The 13,673-nt window shown below is 46.3% G+C and overlaps 1 protein-coding gene across 1 annotated transcript in view; it reads right to left on the bottom strand.

Moving 5' to 3' along the window:
* Positions 1-2,214: 2,214 nt before the first annotated feature.
* Positions 2,215-13,673, bottom strand: part of LIMD1 (LIM domains containing 1) — a 31,377-nt gene continuing 19,918 nt past the window's right edge. The window contains exons 3-8 of the mRNA XM_009331323.1: positions 10,979-11,046; positions 9,637-9,699; positions 8,052-8,182; positions 6,875-6,926; positions 6,102-6,170; positions 2,215-5,127 (exon numbers count right to left, since the gene is read on the bottom strand). Coding sequence (XP_009329598.1) covers positions 4,990-5,127; positions 6,102-6,170; positions 6,875-6,926; positions 8,052-8,182; positions 9,637-9,699; positions 10,979-11,046 — 521 coding nt within the window. The 3' untranslated portion in view covers positions 2,215-4,989. The remainder of the gene's footprint in view (positions 5,128-6,101; positions 6,171-6,874; positions 6,927-8,051; positions 8,183-9,636; positions 9,700-10,978; positions 11,047-13,673) is intronic.

Below are 13,673 nucleotides of genomic sequence, written 5' to 3'. Positions count from 1 at the left end.
CCCTACAGCTGCTGTATTTTTTCTGTCACATCCTCCTTTCCCCATGCATCCCCACTGCGTCAGTAATTATTTTTGTTTATTGAACAAAAAAGGTGGCAGTCCATTTCAGCGATCTTTTCGAGGCAACTTTTACACTGCCGCAGATTCATCCCCAGGTATGTCTTGTCTGTAATAAAATCACTCTGCCCTTGATCCACCACTGACCTACGCACACACATTGATTTTCATGTGCGCAGCCTTACTGGTTTCAGTGGGATTGCCTGCCTGTGCACTTCAAGATCAATGCAGATAGAGTCCTTCATGTGATTTTCTTAGCAACAGCAGCAGAGTACAAAGCTGCCGCTGCATCGACCAGCAGCAGGCTGATACTCAGGTAATTTGGAGGATTAGGTCAAAGTGTTCAAGTAAGGATGGGGAGTGTGTGTCCAGTTTCCGTTAAGCAAGGACCCAGTTTTGCTGTTGCTTAAATAATAAAGTGGTAAAATTTCCAGGGAAATACAGAGTACAAAATCAGGGCTAAATTAATGAGTAAGAGTGCGCCTGTGATCCTCCCCAGGGCTGTGAACTCACAGGAGGAAGAGGAGGTCACAGCAGTACTTACGAACAGATCCAAATACTGAAATTCAGGGATGCCAAATATTTGCCCAGTGCTAAAAATCAGCACAAGGAGAAAGCACAGGAAGATATTTACTTTCCTCTCTCAGCAGCTAGAGATACCCCTTCCTTTCGAACAGCCAGCCAGACCTGTACCAGCTCCTAAGAGCCCAGTTTCCCCCTTTCACATCTGCCATAGCACACCTGATGCTGATGAGACTCCACCATTTCCAGACCAAGGAGCTATTCACTTTGCAGTAAAAAGATCTACAAAAAAATGATTTAAACCCTGAAAAACTGTGAAAACATTCTAAAAGCCCCCAAATGAAACTCAGAAACTGAAGAGCCACAGACCTCATCAAACGCTCCTCACCAGGGTGTTTGAAAATGCTGTTCCCTGCATTTAACATCAGGGCAGTTTCCTAAATCACTTTGATCACAGGTGTTTCTTACACTTTAAATGACACAAAAATGTCTGCTGCTTCTATAGCTGGGGCTTTTCCCCTGGCTTTTATGCAAAAATCCCTATTTAAATGAGTTTCTGTATTCTAAACAATTGAAATTTAACAGCATGATCTGAAAGAAAATATCTATTAAGCTCTGGCTCCTGAAAGCAAGTTTCAGGGAATTCACTTAACAACTACTTGCATGCGAGTTACTCATTACCAGCACAATGGGACTTCCAAGGGTCCCTTACCCTAAAACCAGTCAGAAGAGCATGCTGGGGGAGAAATTAAGACTAACTTTTCATGGCACTTTTCAGCATCTTAATAAATAAAAAGACAACAAGGTTCATGTGAACAGCAAAACCCAATGCATATCAGCCAGGTGACAGGCAGAATTTAACCCGTTTTCACAAATTCTTCTGCAGAGCACGCAAAAGCCTCACATCTCCAGCTCCAGTTACTTGCCTGCCCGTTTTTGCCTTTGGGGGAGCTGCCTGAAGGCAGGCAGTGAGGGCTTGCAGCTCCACAGATGCCTGGTGGGGGGTCCGGAGGAGGAGAAGCCTCCTCTGTGCACGATGTCCCTGCCTCCCCACCAGACCCACCATCAGGCAGCTGCAGAGCTGGGGACAAGCTGGGGACAATCAACACGGACTCAGACACCCACAGCCTAGGAGAAAAGGCAGGAATAATAAGGAGCTTAAATGAATTCAAACTCCCAAAGATAAAAGCGGTGCAAGTTAGCACACGTCGGGGAGCAGGGCAACACAGCAGACACTTTAGCTTCAGAACCACCAACTCACACGGTCCATTTTCAATTGCTTCACATTGTTGTTTCTAGCTCTTCATAAATACAGGAAAGGAGAGCATTCGCACTTAATAATTTACACTGGACCTCAAAACTGAAAGTAGGGCAGCCTTCATTTCCCCAGCGCTGAGGGATACGGGATGGCTGACAGGAGTAACAAGACACCTTGTGGGAGCAGAGGCCAAACTTTCTGTTGATGCAAAGGAGGCTCCACAAACGGGCTGCTCGAGGCTTTTCATGAAGGAAAATTGTCCTTCTCCCCCTCCCCTTCTCGCCTGCTTATTTTGGGGTTGTTGGTAAGGCTGCAAGAGTGAGACAGTAGTTTAAACCGCAGCTTAAAAAGAAAATATCAGCCCCACTAGTGTTTTCAAATCTTCCCAAAACAAGGCCAGAAAATGTGCGTGAGGGGCTGCTCTAAAAATCAAGAGCTAGCAAAAGCATGAGCCATGTAGTAGCTGGCCTCTCAGAGACAGAACGACAGATCAGGGCTGGTGTTTCCAGCTCACTTCCAGAAGCCACTTTGATATCTCACGGTCTTCGCTGCCAGAAGAAGCTCAGAGAGGGGAACCGCCGGCCCAGAACTATCTGAATTATTTACCAGGGACACTCAGCTGGCGTTATTTCCCACTTCAGTCCCTTCAGACAGTCCTAAGATTATAGTCGCATCTTGAGATACCTCCCACCCACCCCCATGCCCAGCTGTGCTGCAGGACACAAGCTGACACGCTGCGCCAGGGTGAGAGCACTGCAGGATCTGCCCTGGGTGTTTCGTTGCCCCCAATCCATATTGCCTGGATACAGCACCAGTTATATTTTGTGTCGGTTCCCATCCCTTTGCTATCCAGCATTCGGAGGCCAAATTTAAGGCTCCAGGGAGCTCACATATTTGGGGTCAATTTTACCTCCTCTAAAATCACAGATAAAACTCTCCGCATTATATATGCCCCAGAGCCATGTATACTGCAGTGGGAAAGTCCCCCGCCTTGAGCTTTCGGCCACTCACTGAGGGCTTGCATGTCCCCGGGAGAAACGGCACCAGAGAGCCAAGCTACATGAAAGCTGGGGCTCTGGATGGTTTCCAGCGCGGCCCCGACCTCCAGCCACGTGCCGCTGTCCCCATCCTGAAGAGCAGCAGCAACAGGTGGAGGCGCTTGCAGCTGGATGGGGCAGAACGCTAGAGGGTCTGCCAGCCCAGTGAAACTCCACGCCAAAACCACCAAGCTCCTGAGGCTTGGGCAGTTTCAAACGTTCACACTTCAGCCAAGGCAAGCTGATACAGACGTGTAGGAGGGTGCTAACAAGCCACTGGTCTTCATCCGTTTCACAGCAGATGCTTGTGCCTCTGTTTAATACTTAGCGCAGCAACTTGCACCACTCAAAACAGAGGCCCGTGGTATTCATTAGCACAGGCAGAGACAGGCAGCTTGCTGCAGCCGGCACCTGTGCTGCTCCAGATGGGTACACGAGGCAGTCTGACTACATGGTGTGAAGTTCAAGCACCTATCTAGCTACATTCATGCTATGGGAAAAGAGGTTTGATTGAACCATAGTGGGTTCTTGGCACAGGCTCATGTCAGGAGTCCCAGTGCCACTGCTCAGCTAATTTATTGTAGTTTCCTCACTAAAAAGACCTTCAAGAATGTCATCCTGTCCTCTATCAATCAACTGACTTTACATCTTTAGCACGGATACATTAGGATTTAACTAGTTTTCCACACAGTACGTCGGAAAGGGTAGCTAAGATCCCTGATTGCATCTGAGACTTTAAATTAAAAGCTTTTTCTTAAACAAAAACTTTGTACCTGTACACAAGGGGCTGCACAGCTTTGGTACCTACAGAACATGCACTGCAGGCACATCTATCTTACATGTAACACACAGCAGGGGAGCAGATTTCTCTGACTATAAAGCAGGGGGGTTCAAAAAGAGAAATGATCTGCTTTTCTGCTTTCTCAGCAGAACAGAAAGCAAGGGCCAAACTCACTAACCCCTCGCTCAGATAAGCTGTTGTTATTCATGGGAGCAAATCTGTTTATACCAACATACTCATTTGAGTACAGGTTGTGGAGCTGGGCTCTAAATCCCTGTGTAACAAAGCCTCCATTACAAGCCTTCATAACCATCTCGAGTTTGTTCCCAGAGCTCTAAATAAGCACCATTATGAAATGGCTTTGTGCTGGGTGAACACCACGGCAAGGAGTGGCCAGGCTGGGGGCTGAGCTGTAGGGACAAGCTGAAAAACTCAGGCAAGTGTCTGTGTATGGAGAGCTTTTTTCCAAAGCACGCTCTGCAAGCAAGAACACGGCTGGATTTCCCCAGTGTCCACACTTTCAGCATGCCGACCTTTCCTTTCCAAATACAATCCGCTATTCAGTCTCTGACACAGCAGACTGGCCCCTGTGTATCATGCTGACACACAAGCCTGGGCCCCAAGTCACCGGGGTAGCTTAGCCTAGCTTGTTCCAGTTTTTTGTTCGCTTTGAAATGGGATGTTGGCCTCCACCTGCCAGCCAGCACGTCTGGTTTGTGCTTGGAGAGTTGGTGCTTTTACAGCCAGACGTGATACCTGAGTTCGGGGAATTAACTGGAAGGTCTGAGCACGCCATTTTGCACAGACCCCTTTCTTTACTTTTCCTAAAGAATTAATAAAAAGAGAGAGAGTGTTTAAAAACTGGTATTAATAGATTGATGTCCTTCAGGGAATCTGATGAAATGTGCTTGTCAGGAAACACTCAGTGGACTGATGGGATGTCTCCGGCAGGCAGGCAGGCAGGCAAGCCAGCCTCTGGCTTTTTAATTGGGCATGGCACGATCTGAGTTCATAGGCACGACAGCAAGTTGTGCTTTCACTGAAGAATCTTCTGAAATGAGCGAAGAGGAATCTCCAGAGAGCAGAAAAAGGCACGTAAAAGTAAACCGATCAGTTTAGATAACATGCCACATTCTTGGTCAAGTAGACATGGTTTGATACAGCTGGAACTCACAAGCATACAGACTCTGGGAAACCAGCAAAAATCTCTCATATCCTTTTACAGGAGCATTGCCGACTGGCGAAAAACATGCACAGGAAATCAACTGAGGGTGGGGAGAGGGAGATCACGTAACAAGTCTTCTGTCTGGGCTTTCCCATGTCGGCCACACTGGCTAGTAGTGGTGCTGGTACACAGCTGCTGGGGTAGTGCCGTTCTCTATGTGTTTCAGATGACAGGAGTGACAAAGCAAATGTTCATCTAGCGGGTAACAGCGATGCCCGTCTTCATCATTCAGTTCCATCCCACAGTCCTGCAAAGAGAGGCCGTGCAAATTATTAGAGCATGTGTCCATCTTCCAGTGTTAAGCGGGGTCTGGCTTCCGGGAGCGTGATTTTGTGACAAGGATAGGAGACACCCAGCCAACAGCTCCTTCCTAGTAAGTCCAACATTTGCCACAAGAAGGAAAGCATCTCACATAGGCATTTTGAGGGGCAGCCTTGTACAAATTTGTCTTATGCAGTTTTACTGAATAAGCTTTATCTCGTGGCGAGGTGCAACCCTACGTATTTTAAACGTGCTCGCGTCTCCTTACACTCTCAGGTAGGATTCACCTCTTCACATTACATTAATTGCAGTTGTACTGATGTGAAACCGGCCTGCTGAGTCAGGGCCTCTTTCCACTGCATACGAGCACAGTGAGAGAAGACATCTATTTATTTTAATTCACAGAGCAGGAGTATGAAGGCTCTCTGGGAAGCCCTGCACAGAGACCAAACGGTGTTTAAGAGCTGGCATCTCTTGGGCTTTTTTTGTGCAGCCATATCCCTTCTCCAGCCCCAATGACACATTCACTTCCCATGAGAGTGAAGGTAACTTACACCAGACAGGATCAGTCATCACCTTAGCATTTTCGAACCTTCTGACTTGGAAATCAGATACACTAATGTGATCTGGAGCTCAAGGCTTCTGAAAGGCAGCAACAGAACCTTACCAAGTCACCACGTTTTCTTCATTAACAAATAAACTGCCAAGTTTAAAACTGATAATTAACTCTTTGCCCATAATTTTATGGATAGCAAATGAAATCGCAGCTGAGACACATTGCTGCAAAACCTTTTGTCCTTTAACTGGAAATTTCTCAGCCACTGATAGAAAGGGTCGCACAATGCAAGGTTTGAATTGCCCATCTACTGCCATTGGAAGGGAGGAGATTTATTTCCATCTTAAAAATAATAGTAGTTATCACTATTAAGTGCCCACTCCCTGAGAAAGCTGCTGACCTACCTCGCAGTGATAACATTCCACATGGTAATCCTTGTCCATGGACACAACCCGAATGGTCTCATCAGACCCCTGTAAGCATTCAAGCAAAAGAGAAATTACAAAGGATTACAGCAGGATCAGACACATGCACTCTGTAGATTGCTTCCTGCAACAACGTGAATGTTTAACAAACGCATTTGAGCTGCTGGCTAGCCACCACAAATAAATCCTGCCACCTGCAGTTATTTTTACAGTAAAGCTTCATCGTCGACTGCAGATATCCTCTACAATGTAACATCAGAAATGTTAAATTCTCTCTGTTTAACAGTCACATCTATCCCAAATGAGGCTGTTAAATGACTAATGATTTGGTAATTTCAATATATCACATTTCTCAGCATTTTAAATTGGTTTTGCCCAAAATTCATCTCCTTCAAGTATTAAAATGAGTTCATCCCAGAGGAGTCACACAGAGCTCACTCATGAGCACCACCAGCATTTATTGACATGAAGGAAAGGTATCTCGAACATAAAACTAACAGCAGTATAATCCTGCGGGAGGTGAAAAAAGCAGCCTGGCTCAGCAGAAATAAGCTTCGTTATCACGAAAAAGAAGGGTCACATCTCAAGGGCAGTGTATGAGCCTGGGTCAAAAGGTTGCATGCTGGAGGAAGCAATCATCTCTCCCCATCCCCAAGGACATTCATCTTGACGTAGGGTCAAGCGTGAAAGAGAGCAAGGCCTGAGACATGATGCTCCCTCCCCAGAGGGGATACGAAATAAAAGGCTCTCACCTCAGAGGGCAGAATGGGAAGTCCACACGCTGCACACTTTGGAGCTAAAACTCTGGAAGAGCAACGAGAAAGTGAAGGCAAGTTATAGATCAACATAAAAAGAGAGGCCTGTATGTTCTCAGTGATAAGACGAAAAGCTGCAGCTGTAACTAACTTATCCAAAGGAAAGCTTTACATCTCGAGATCATAAATTCATTTTAGGATTGATTGTAAGTAATGCTTGGCACACATTGCTCAGTCAGGAAAAAAGAGATTTTCATTTTACATTTAGTGCCAGAAAAAAAAACAAACCCACTGTAGAATTCTTGGCTGCTACTGAGAGATTTGGAAGAGAGAGTGAGAAGAAACTGAGCGGGACCCTCCCCAGAAAAACACATTAAAAGAAATGGCAGCCTTGCACCGGGGCAGGAAACCTCAGGGAAAACACCATGGGACCGTAAGGTTCCCTAAGGCCTTATAACACAACATAACGTGATAAGTAAATAATTAAATGAAATAGCAAGGAAACGTGCATCATCTCAGAACAACGGTGGCACACGGAGGCAACTCTAATCTTGGCACAACACAGAACGGTTCCCGGGGCTGCCTGAGCAACACTTAATACTCTGCCTGCTCAAAAAATGGAGCAAGGAGCAAAGCGAGCCAAACGGACACTCAAAATGCATGCACTCTAATATCATAACTACCAGCTAAGAGCACAGCCATTTTATTTTACTAAATGACAAGTGGGTTTTTAAGTGGATTTATCAGTTGTTTAATTTAGAGCTGGATAAAAGGTTCACTTTGATTTCTAAAAGCATTCTTTAAAAGTCAAACTCAGCCCTGCAACTACTCAAAAAGCAACTCACGTTGATTTCAACAGGCATTCACAGTCTTACTTTAGAGTGGACTGACTTCTTACATCACTGAACACTTCATGAGCACTATTTCTCACTATCTTTGCTTTGCAGAAGGGGCAGCTGAAGCCAAGGGGTTAAGTGACTTCCTCAGAGTTACACAGGAAGTCAATGGCAGGGCAAGAGGAGAGACATCAGGAATTTCTAGGGTCTAGCCCCATCCTCAAACTTCTACCTTCTAATCCTGTCCCTATTTTACTAATCCATGCTTCCTAATTAGCTGAAAAGCTAAATTAGAGGCTTGTTGATTGGAGCATCTCTGCTGTTTATTTTGTCCTTACTTGTGGTAATCTCTGACACAGTAGATTTTGTTTTCAGAGTCTACAGTGAATGGCACTCCATCCAGACACTCGTTGCAGACCACGCATCGGAAGCAGCCTGGATGATATGATTTCCCTAGAGCCTGCAGGATCTGCAACAAACCAAGAGACAGGAAAAAAAGCATGCGAACAGCCAATAAAGGTGAAAATAATAAACACACAGCTTCACATCAGACAATGCTGCATATTCATCAGCAGGGCTGTGTCTTTTTTTGGGCATCTCATCTGAAAAATGAGTTAACAGGGATGGAAAGGGCAGCTGGAATCAATATATATCACCTGGTTCCAGAGAAATGAATTATTAGCGTGGGTAAGAAAACAATTAAGAGTCTCAGTCAGGGTATTTAGCATTACAAAGGATAGAAGTGACAGAATCTAAAGGAAATAAAATAATTTCTGGAGCCAACAGTTGGAGAATTCTTAGCAGGATCACAAGGCAAGACGTACCAGGCCAACAAAAGGAAATACATCTTTATATTCTCCATGAGAGGCTGAAACAAATACTATTGCTAGGTTTTCATAATGGCTTAGATATCCAAGAGCTTTGTACTCACTAGCCTGGCTTTCTAATTAACACAGACTATGGAAACTGTATTGAACTCAACAGCCGCAATTCACCTGCTGGCTTTGGGGCAGCAATTACTACCCGGAATACCACTTCTGAGTGTAAAATAGCTTTTCCAATTTTAAAGCTATTTTGCCAGTGTAAGCAGGCAAGCAAAGATAATTAACGATAAGCACTAGAAAATCTTGGGAGGCGTGCTGTGAACTAACCACTCAGAAATTCCTAACTTCTTTGCCTCAGCTGTAGCTCACCAGCTACATGACCACGAATTTGTCTCCCTCTGAATCACCCACAACTGAATGCTGCCCGGTGCTGGTTAAAGGCCAGCTGACTCCCTGAGCTGTGACCCACTCCGTGCAAATCTTGAACGGATGGTACCTGTTGTAGGCTAATGAGAACTGCCTGCCTTCAGCCGGATGTCCACACATCTCCTGAACAGTTTTCAAGGACTCGGACAGATCTGAACTGAGGTCTGGATCACATAACTCTGGGTCGAACCTATTCCCCAAGCTATCAGCCCAACACCTTCGAGCACCCACAACAAGCAGCAGCTTCATCCTGAAGGTACGTGGGAAGCCACGGCTTGACTACAGGAAAGACAGGCTCAGCAGAGCTGCACTGATGCCCCACAGCAAGGGAGCACGGCAGAGCCATGGCACTTCTGAGCAGGAAGCATTCACAGGATTACAAATACACTGTCCAGGGAAGCTTGAAAGGGGATGAAAGAGATGAAGGCTCTGATTTTCAATTTGCACTGAAAACAGGCAGAGCAAAGTCTCTGCATCACATACAGCAGGGTGCCAGTTTTACTTCCTTGCAAAAATCAACAAAAGGCTTAGCGGATTTTCTTTCTGCTACCAATCTCACACTAGGCAGACTACCAGATGATAACAGACAGTACTGGAAATGAATATATTTCGCTTTTGATGCATTCTTCTAAAAAGCTGTGGGATTTTTTCTCCTAAAGCAATTATCACTTACCATGTCCATTATCAAATGACCACAAATGAAACACCTGTCAGCTGACTGCTGGAAACCAGAATACTGCAAGGATAAAAAAGAATTGGCTTAAAATTTCACAAGGCTAGTTGAGCATAAACAACAGCATATTATGGGACGTTATTTGCTTGGCCTTTTTCTGTACTCCTTACACAAGCTAAACTTTCCAGTGCTTTTTTCAGTATATGAAGCTGTGGATGGGTCCCCAGAGGATATTCTATAAAGACATCAGACTTCCACTGTTCAGAAGGCACATGAGTTCCTGTAACTTTCAATTTAAGTTTAATTAAGTATATAAGTAAATACCATAAATGCACATGCAAATAAGGCATTTGCTAATAAGACTTACATTCTTATTTGACCATGTGGATCTACACGCCAGGAACTTACTTTATCACAATGTCTGTATATACAGGCTCAGAAAGCCAAATTCTTCCTTTGGTTACACCGTTATAGGTCTACTGGAGCTCCTCTGAGGTCAGTGGTATTGTCCCAGCTCTCTGGTAATATAACATTCAAGTTTGGCCCAGAGCACCTTTCTTGCTGCTATTGCTAAGATCTAACGGTAAGAAACTGCCTGTCATGTCCACAACATGCACAAGACATCATCTGTCTAAGGTTTCAGTCCTGTCTGAATGGTGGAAATGCAAACTGGAAAAATGAAATACTTTAGATGCATTTAACCAATCTTTCCATTTTCACCCTGTGTAGAATATACTGATGAGAGCAAAGAAGATTAACTCACTTCTGTCTGACAGAAATCACTAGACTTCCCCAATAAATAGGCAAATATGACTTTTTCAAGTCTCAATGAAGGCTTAATCTACGAGGGCTTGAGGGCAGGGGGGTATATGGCTTTTTACCTCCACCAGCCAAGGAGAGGACCATGGGGTTGCTTCATGCTCAGGTATGTTCACAGAAAATCCACTGAGGGCCATGGAAAGATATCCATTAAGACGCCCAACCAAAACAAGTTCATTGGAAAGGGAAATACACTCATTGATTCTTCTGCAGCCGTTCATCTCGCTCCTGTCTCCACAGCATGGCCACAAAGATACACTTCGAAGGAGCCATCGCAAGAGGCTACGGCTTCAACTACAGGCTCTGCACTGCAAAACCATGGTCTTTCACTCAGCTACTTCCAGCACCACACGTGGGTGGCCACCATGGCTGGGGCTGGCCCTGGGTAAAGGGGAAGCAGAAGGGCCAGGCAGGATGCCGGACTAGAGCCGTGTGAAACATAGGCAAAGTTTCCGGGCAGAAAGGCTGCGCGTCTGCCAGAGGGGCTGAGACGTGCCAGCACAAGGGTCAGCTGCGTGCTTACCAGGAAATCTTCTTCACAGAACACCTTGCCATTGACAAAATAAAAGGCTTTTCCTCTCAGCTTTCGACCTGAGGAAAAACCACAGAGAGAAGAGAAAGGTCAGCAGACAGCGGGGAGAAAATGTGAGCAAAAACTGGCTGCTGAGAAGCAAACAACAATGAGGACATCCAAGCACAGCTGCCGCACAGCCAGAGAAGAGCATCCAACCCCAGCACAGGTCTTCCCAGCCTCCACGACTAACCCCATCCCCTCTTCCACTGGCGGTTGCTGATGAATGCCAATCGCTGGATCCCAACAACAGTCCCACCTCCAGGCAGGAGGAGGTACCTTTGGAAGCCTGGACCACCTCCTGGCAGATTACAACACAAAATAACCTGGCAAGAGCAAGGGTACTCTGACTCACGCTGGAAAACACCCCAGGAGAGGAGCAAGGAGAAGAAAGGGCATGCAGAGGGTGATCCATACTTGACATCATTCCTCAAAATGTCACCTCCCATGCTGTTCCACTAGAAGGTGCCACCAACCAGCAGCTGCCGGATAAGCCACTGCAATACCCGACCACCAGGTCTGCCTCCAGCAGAGTGCAACACCAGAGCGCCAAACACGCTTCTCTCTGCTCCCTACCAGCATATTCATTAATGCAGCTGCCAACAAAAATTTGAAAGCATTTTAAAAAAAAATTTTTTTTTCAAACCAGAATGTCCTAACAGAGATAAGATGACAAAGTTTTTCCAAGAAAGGACTCTACACATGCGGAAGATTTATATTTGCTGCAGGTTTTGTGTTTATGCCTCACATTCGCCGTCTGTTTTCAGTTCCACATAACTATGGCAACACATGCTCACGCTGCCGCCACATCTTCTAAATGCCCTGCCTTCCCCCCGGAGAAAGGGCTGGGTTTTGTTTGTTTATAAAAAGCTGCTCCTACCTCTTTGCAGCCCAGTTTCCCTATTCAGCCAGGGGTTTGAAATGCAGCCTAGCACTGGAGTGGCTCTGCTTGGTCTGCTCCATCAAGGAGCGCCAAGCACATGCCCGGAGGCAGCACCCGGGGCAGGGGGAGCAGCACTGCCCAGGCACAGCCAGAGCAGGTCCTGCCGCAGGCTGGTTTTGGGGACCTGCCAGGCATTGCTGGAAGGAAATCGGAACCAAGACAACAGGGCCCAAAAGCCTCCTGTTTGATATGCGTGTATAATTAAAAAATGATCATCAGCTGCTAGGTGTATAAACGCAGATGACACACAGGACTGGTCTGGAGCTCACTTCTCGGTGCTTTATGGCATGCACCTACCTGGCAGCCTTCAACGATTAACCACGCTGCTTGCAAAGTATTAAGAAAAGGAGGAAGCCAAGAAAAACTACTTCGATAAATTAAGAGCTTTACTGTCTCCTGCATACGCCAGAGGGCACTCTCAGGCTGGGAAACAACTCACACTGCCTCTTGGGGAAACGGAGATGCTCCAATGAAGCTCTAAAGTTTTGCCAGTGAATTCAGCCAGACCAACATTTCACCGGTAGCCCTTAGTGCCCTGCCCAGGTTTCAGCCAGCAGGGCAGGTGGAGGGCATGGCAGCGTGTTTCTCAAGGAACAAGTCCCGGTTTGCACGTATAGCAGCTTCGTGGTTAAGCTGCAGGCATTGCTCAGCCGCATGTTTCCCGGGTGGCATAGGAGCCAGAAGCATGCCACCCCGACACGCTCATCGTCCCCTGTTCTCCTCTAATCCCTGCTGGGGACAACTGTATTACCCGGAGGCCAGCCCATCTTTGCACCAACACAGGCATCGGACAGGACATGGAAGAAAACCTGACAAACCCAAAAACATCCCGCTCTGATTTCTCTCACCCACCCTGATGCTTTGCCAAGGTTGCTGACACCAAAACAGGATCCAGAGCCCAAAATAAAAAGTATCTAACCTTGGACGCCTTAGCTTTGTGGCCCATAACCCAGGGTGCGTATTTGTATGATAACCCCTCCTCTGTGCCTGACCATGCACAGGTAAGCCCGGCACGCTCACCAGCAGTCGCAGAGTCCCAGTTTCTGAGGAGGGGAAGGAGAGGCATGGGGATACCTGGGATTTGCAGCACCCTTGTCAACGGTGGTCCTAAGCAAGTTAACAACAAGCCTAATGCAGTGAGAAGTACCCCTGAAAATCTCCCGCCGATTTAAATACAGCATTGGGATTTGGCACTCCTAAAAACAAAAAACATTTAACTTTGATTTCAAATTACGTGGTAGCGTGGACTCCAGTTTAGTGTGATAGGGAGGTACCCAAGTGACTTTCCACCTGTGTGCAATGTCTCTCCTTAAAGACAAGCTGGCAGCGGTGAGGAAAAACATACACGTGGAGCCACACAATGAGACACTTCTTTGGACAATGGCCGGTACGCGAGCAGCAGCCATCACAGCAGAGGGGATGATGTTTGGATCGCTGCCACCACGTCATTCTTCCATGGTGACAAAACCAGCATTTACCGGCCATTCTGCACCTAGTATATTTTTAACCCTGTGACATTAGCAGGTCAAGATTGATGGCAACAGACCTTCAGAGAAGGTGCCACAGCCAGTGCGCTGTGTCTGGGCTTCTCCTGCAAGCTCATTCAGCAGAGGGATAAATCCTTTTATAAAGGATTTATAATTTGGTTGTTGGTGTTACATGGGCCCATGAAGAAGAGGTGCTGACACCAAGAGCACTTTGAGG

The sequence above is a fragment of the Pygoscelis adeliae genome, unplaced genomic scaffold (assembly GCF_000699105.1).
Source record: "Pygoscelis adeliae isolate BGI_AS28 unplaced genomic scaffold, ASM69910v1 Scaffold199, whole genome shotgun sequence".
Classification (NCBI taxonomy): domain Eukaryota; kingdom Metazoa; phylum Chordata; class Aves; order Sphenisciformes; family Spheniscidae; genus Pygoscelis; species Pygoscelis adeliae.
Note: the sequence above shows the minus strand (reverse complement) of the source record. Positions and strands in the feature narration are given on the sequence as shown.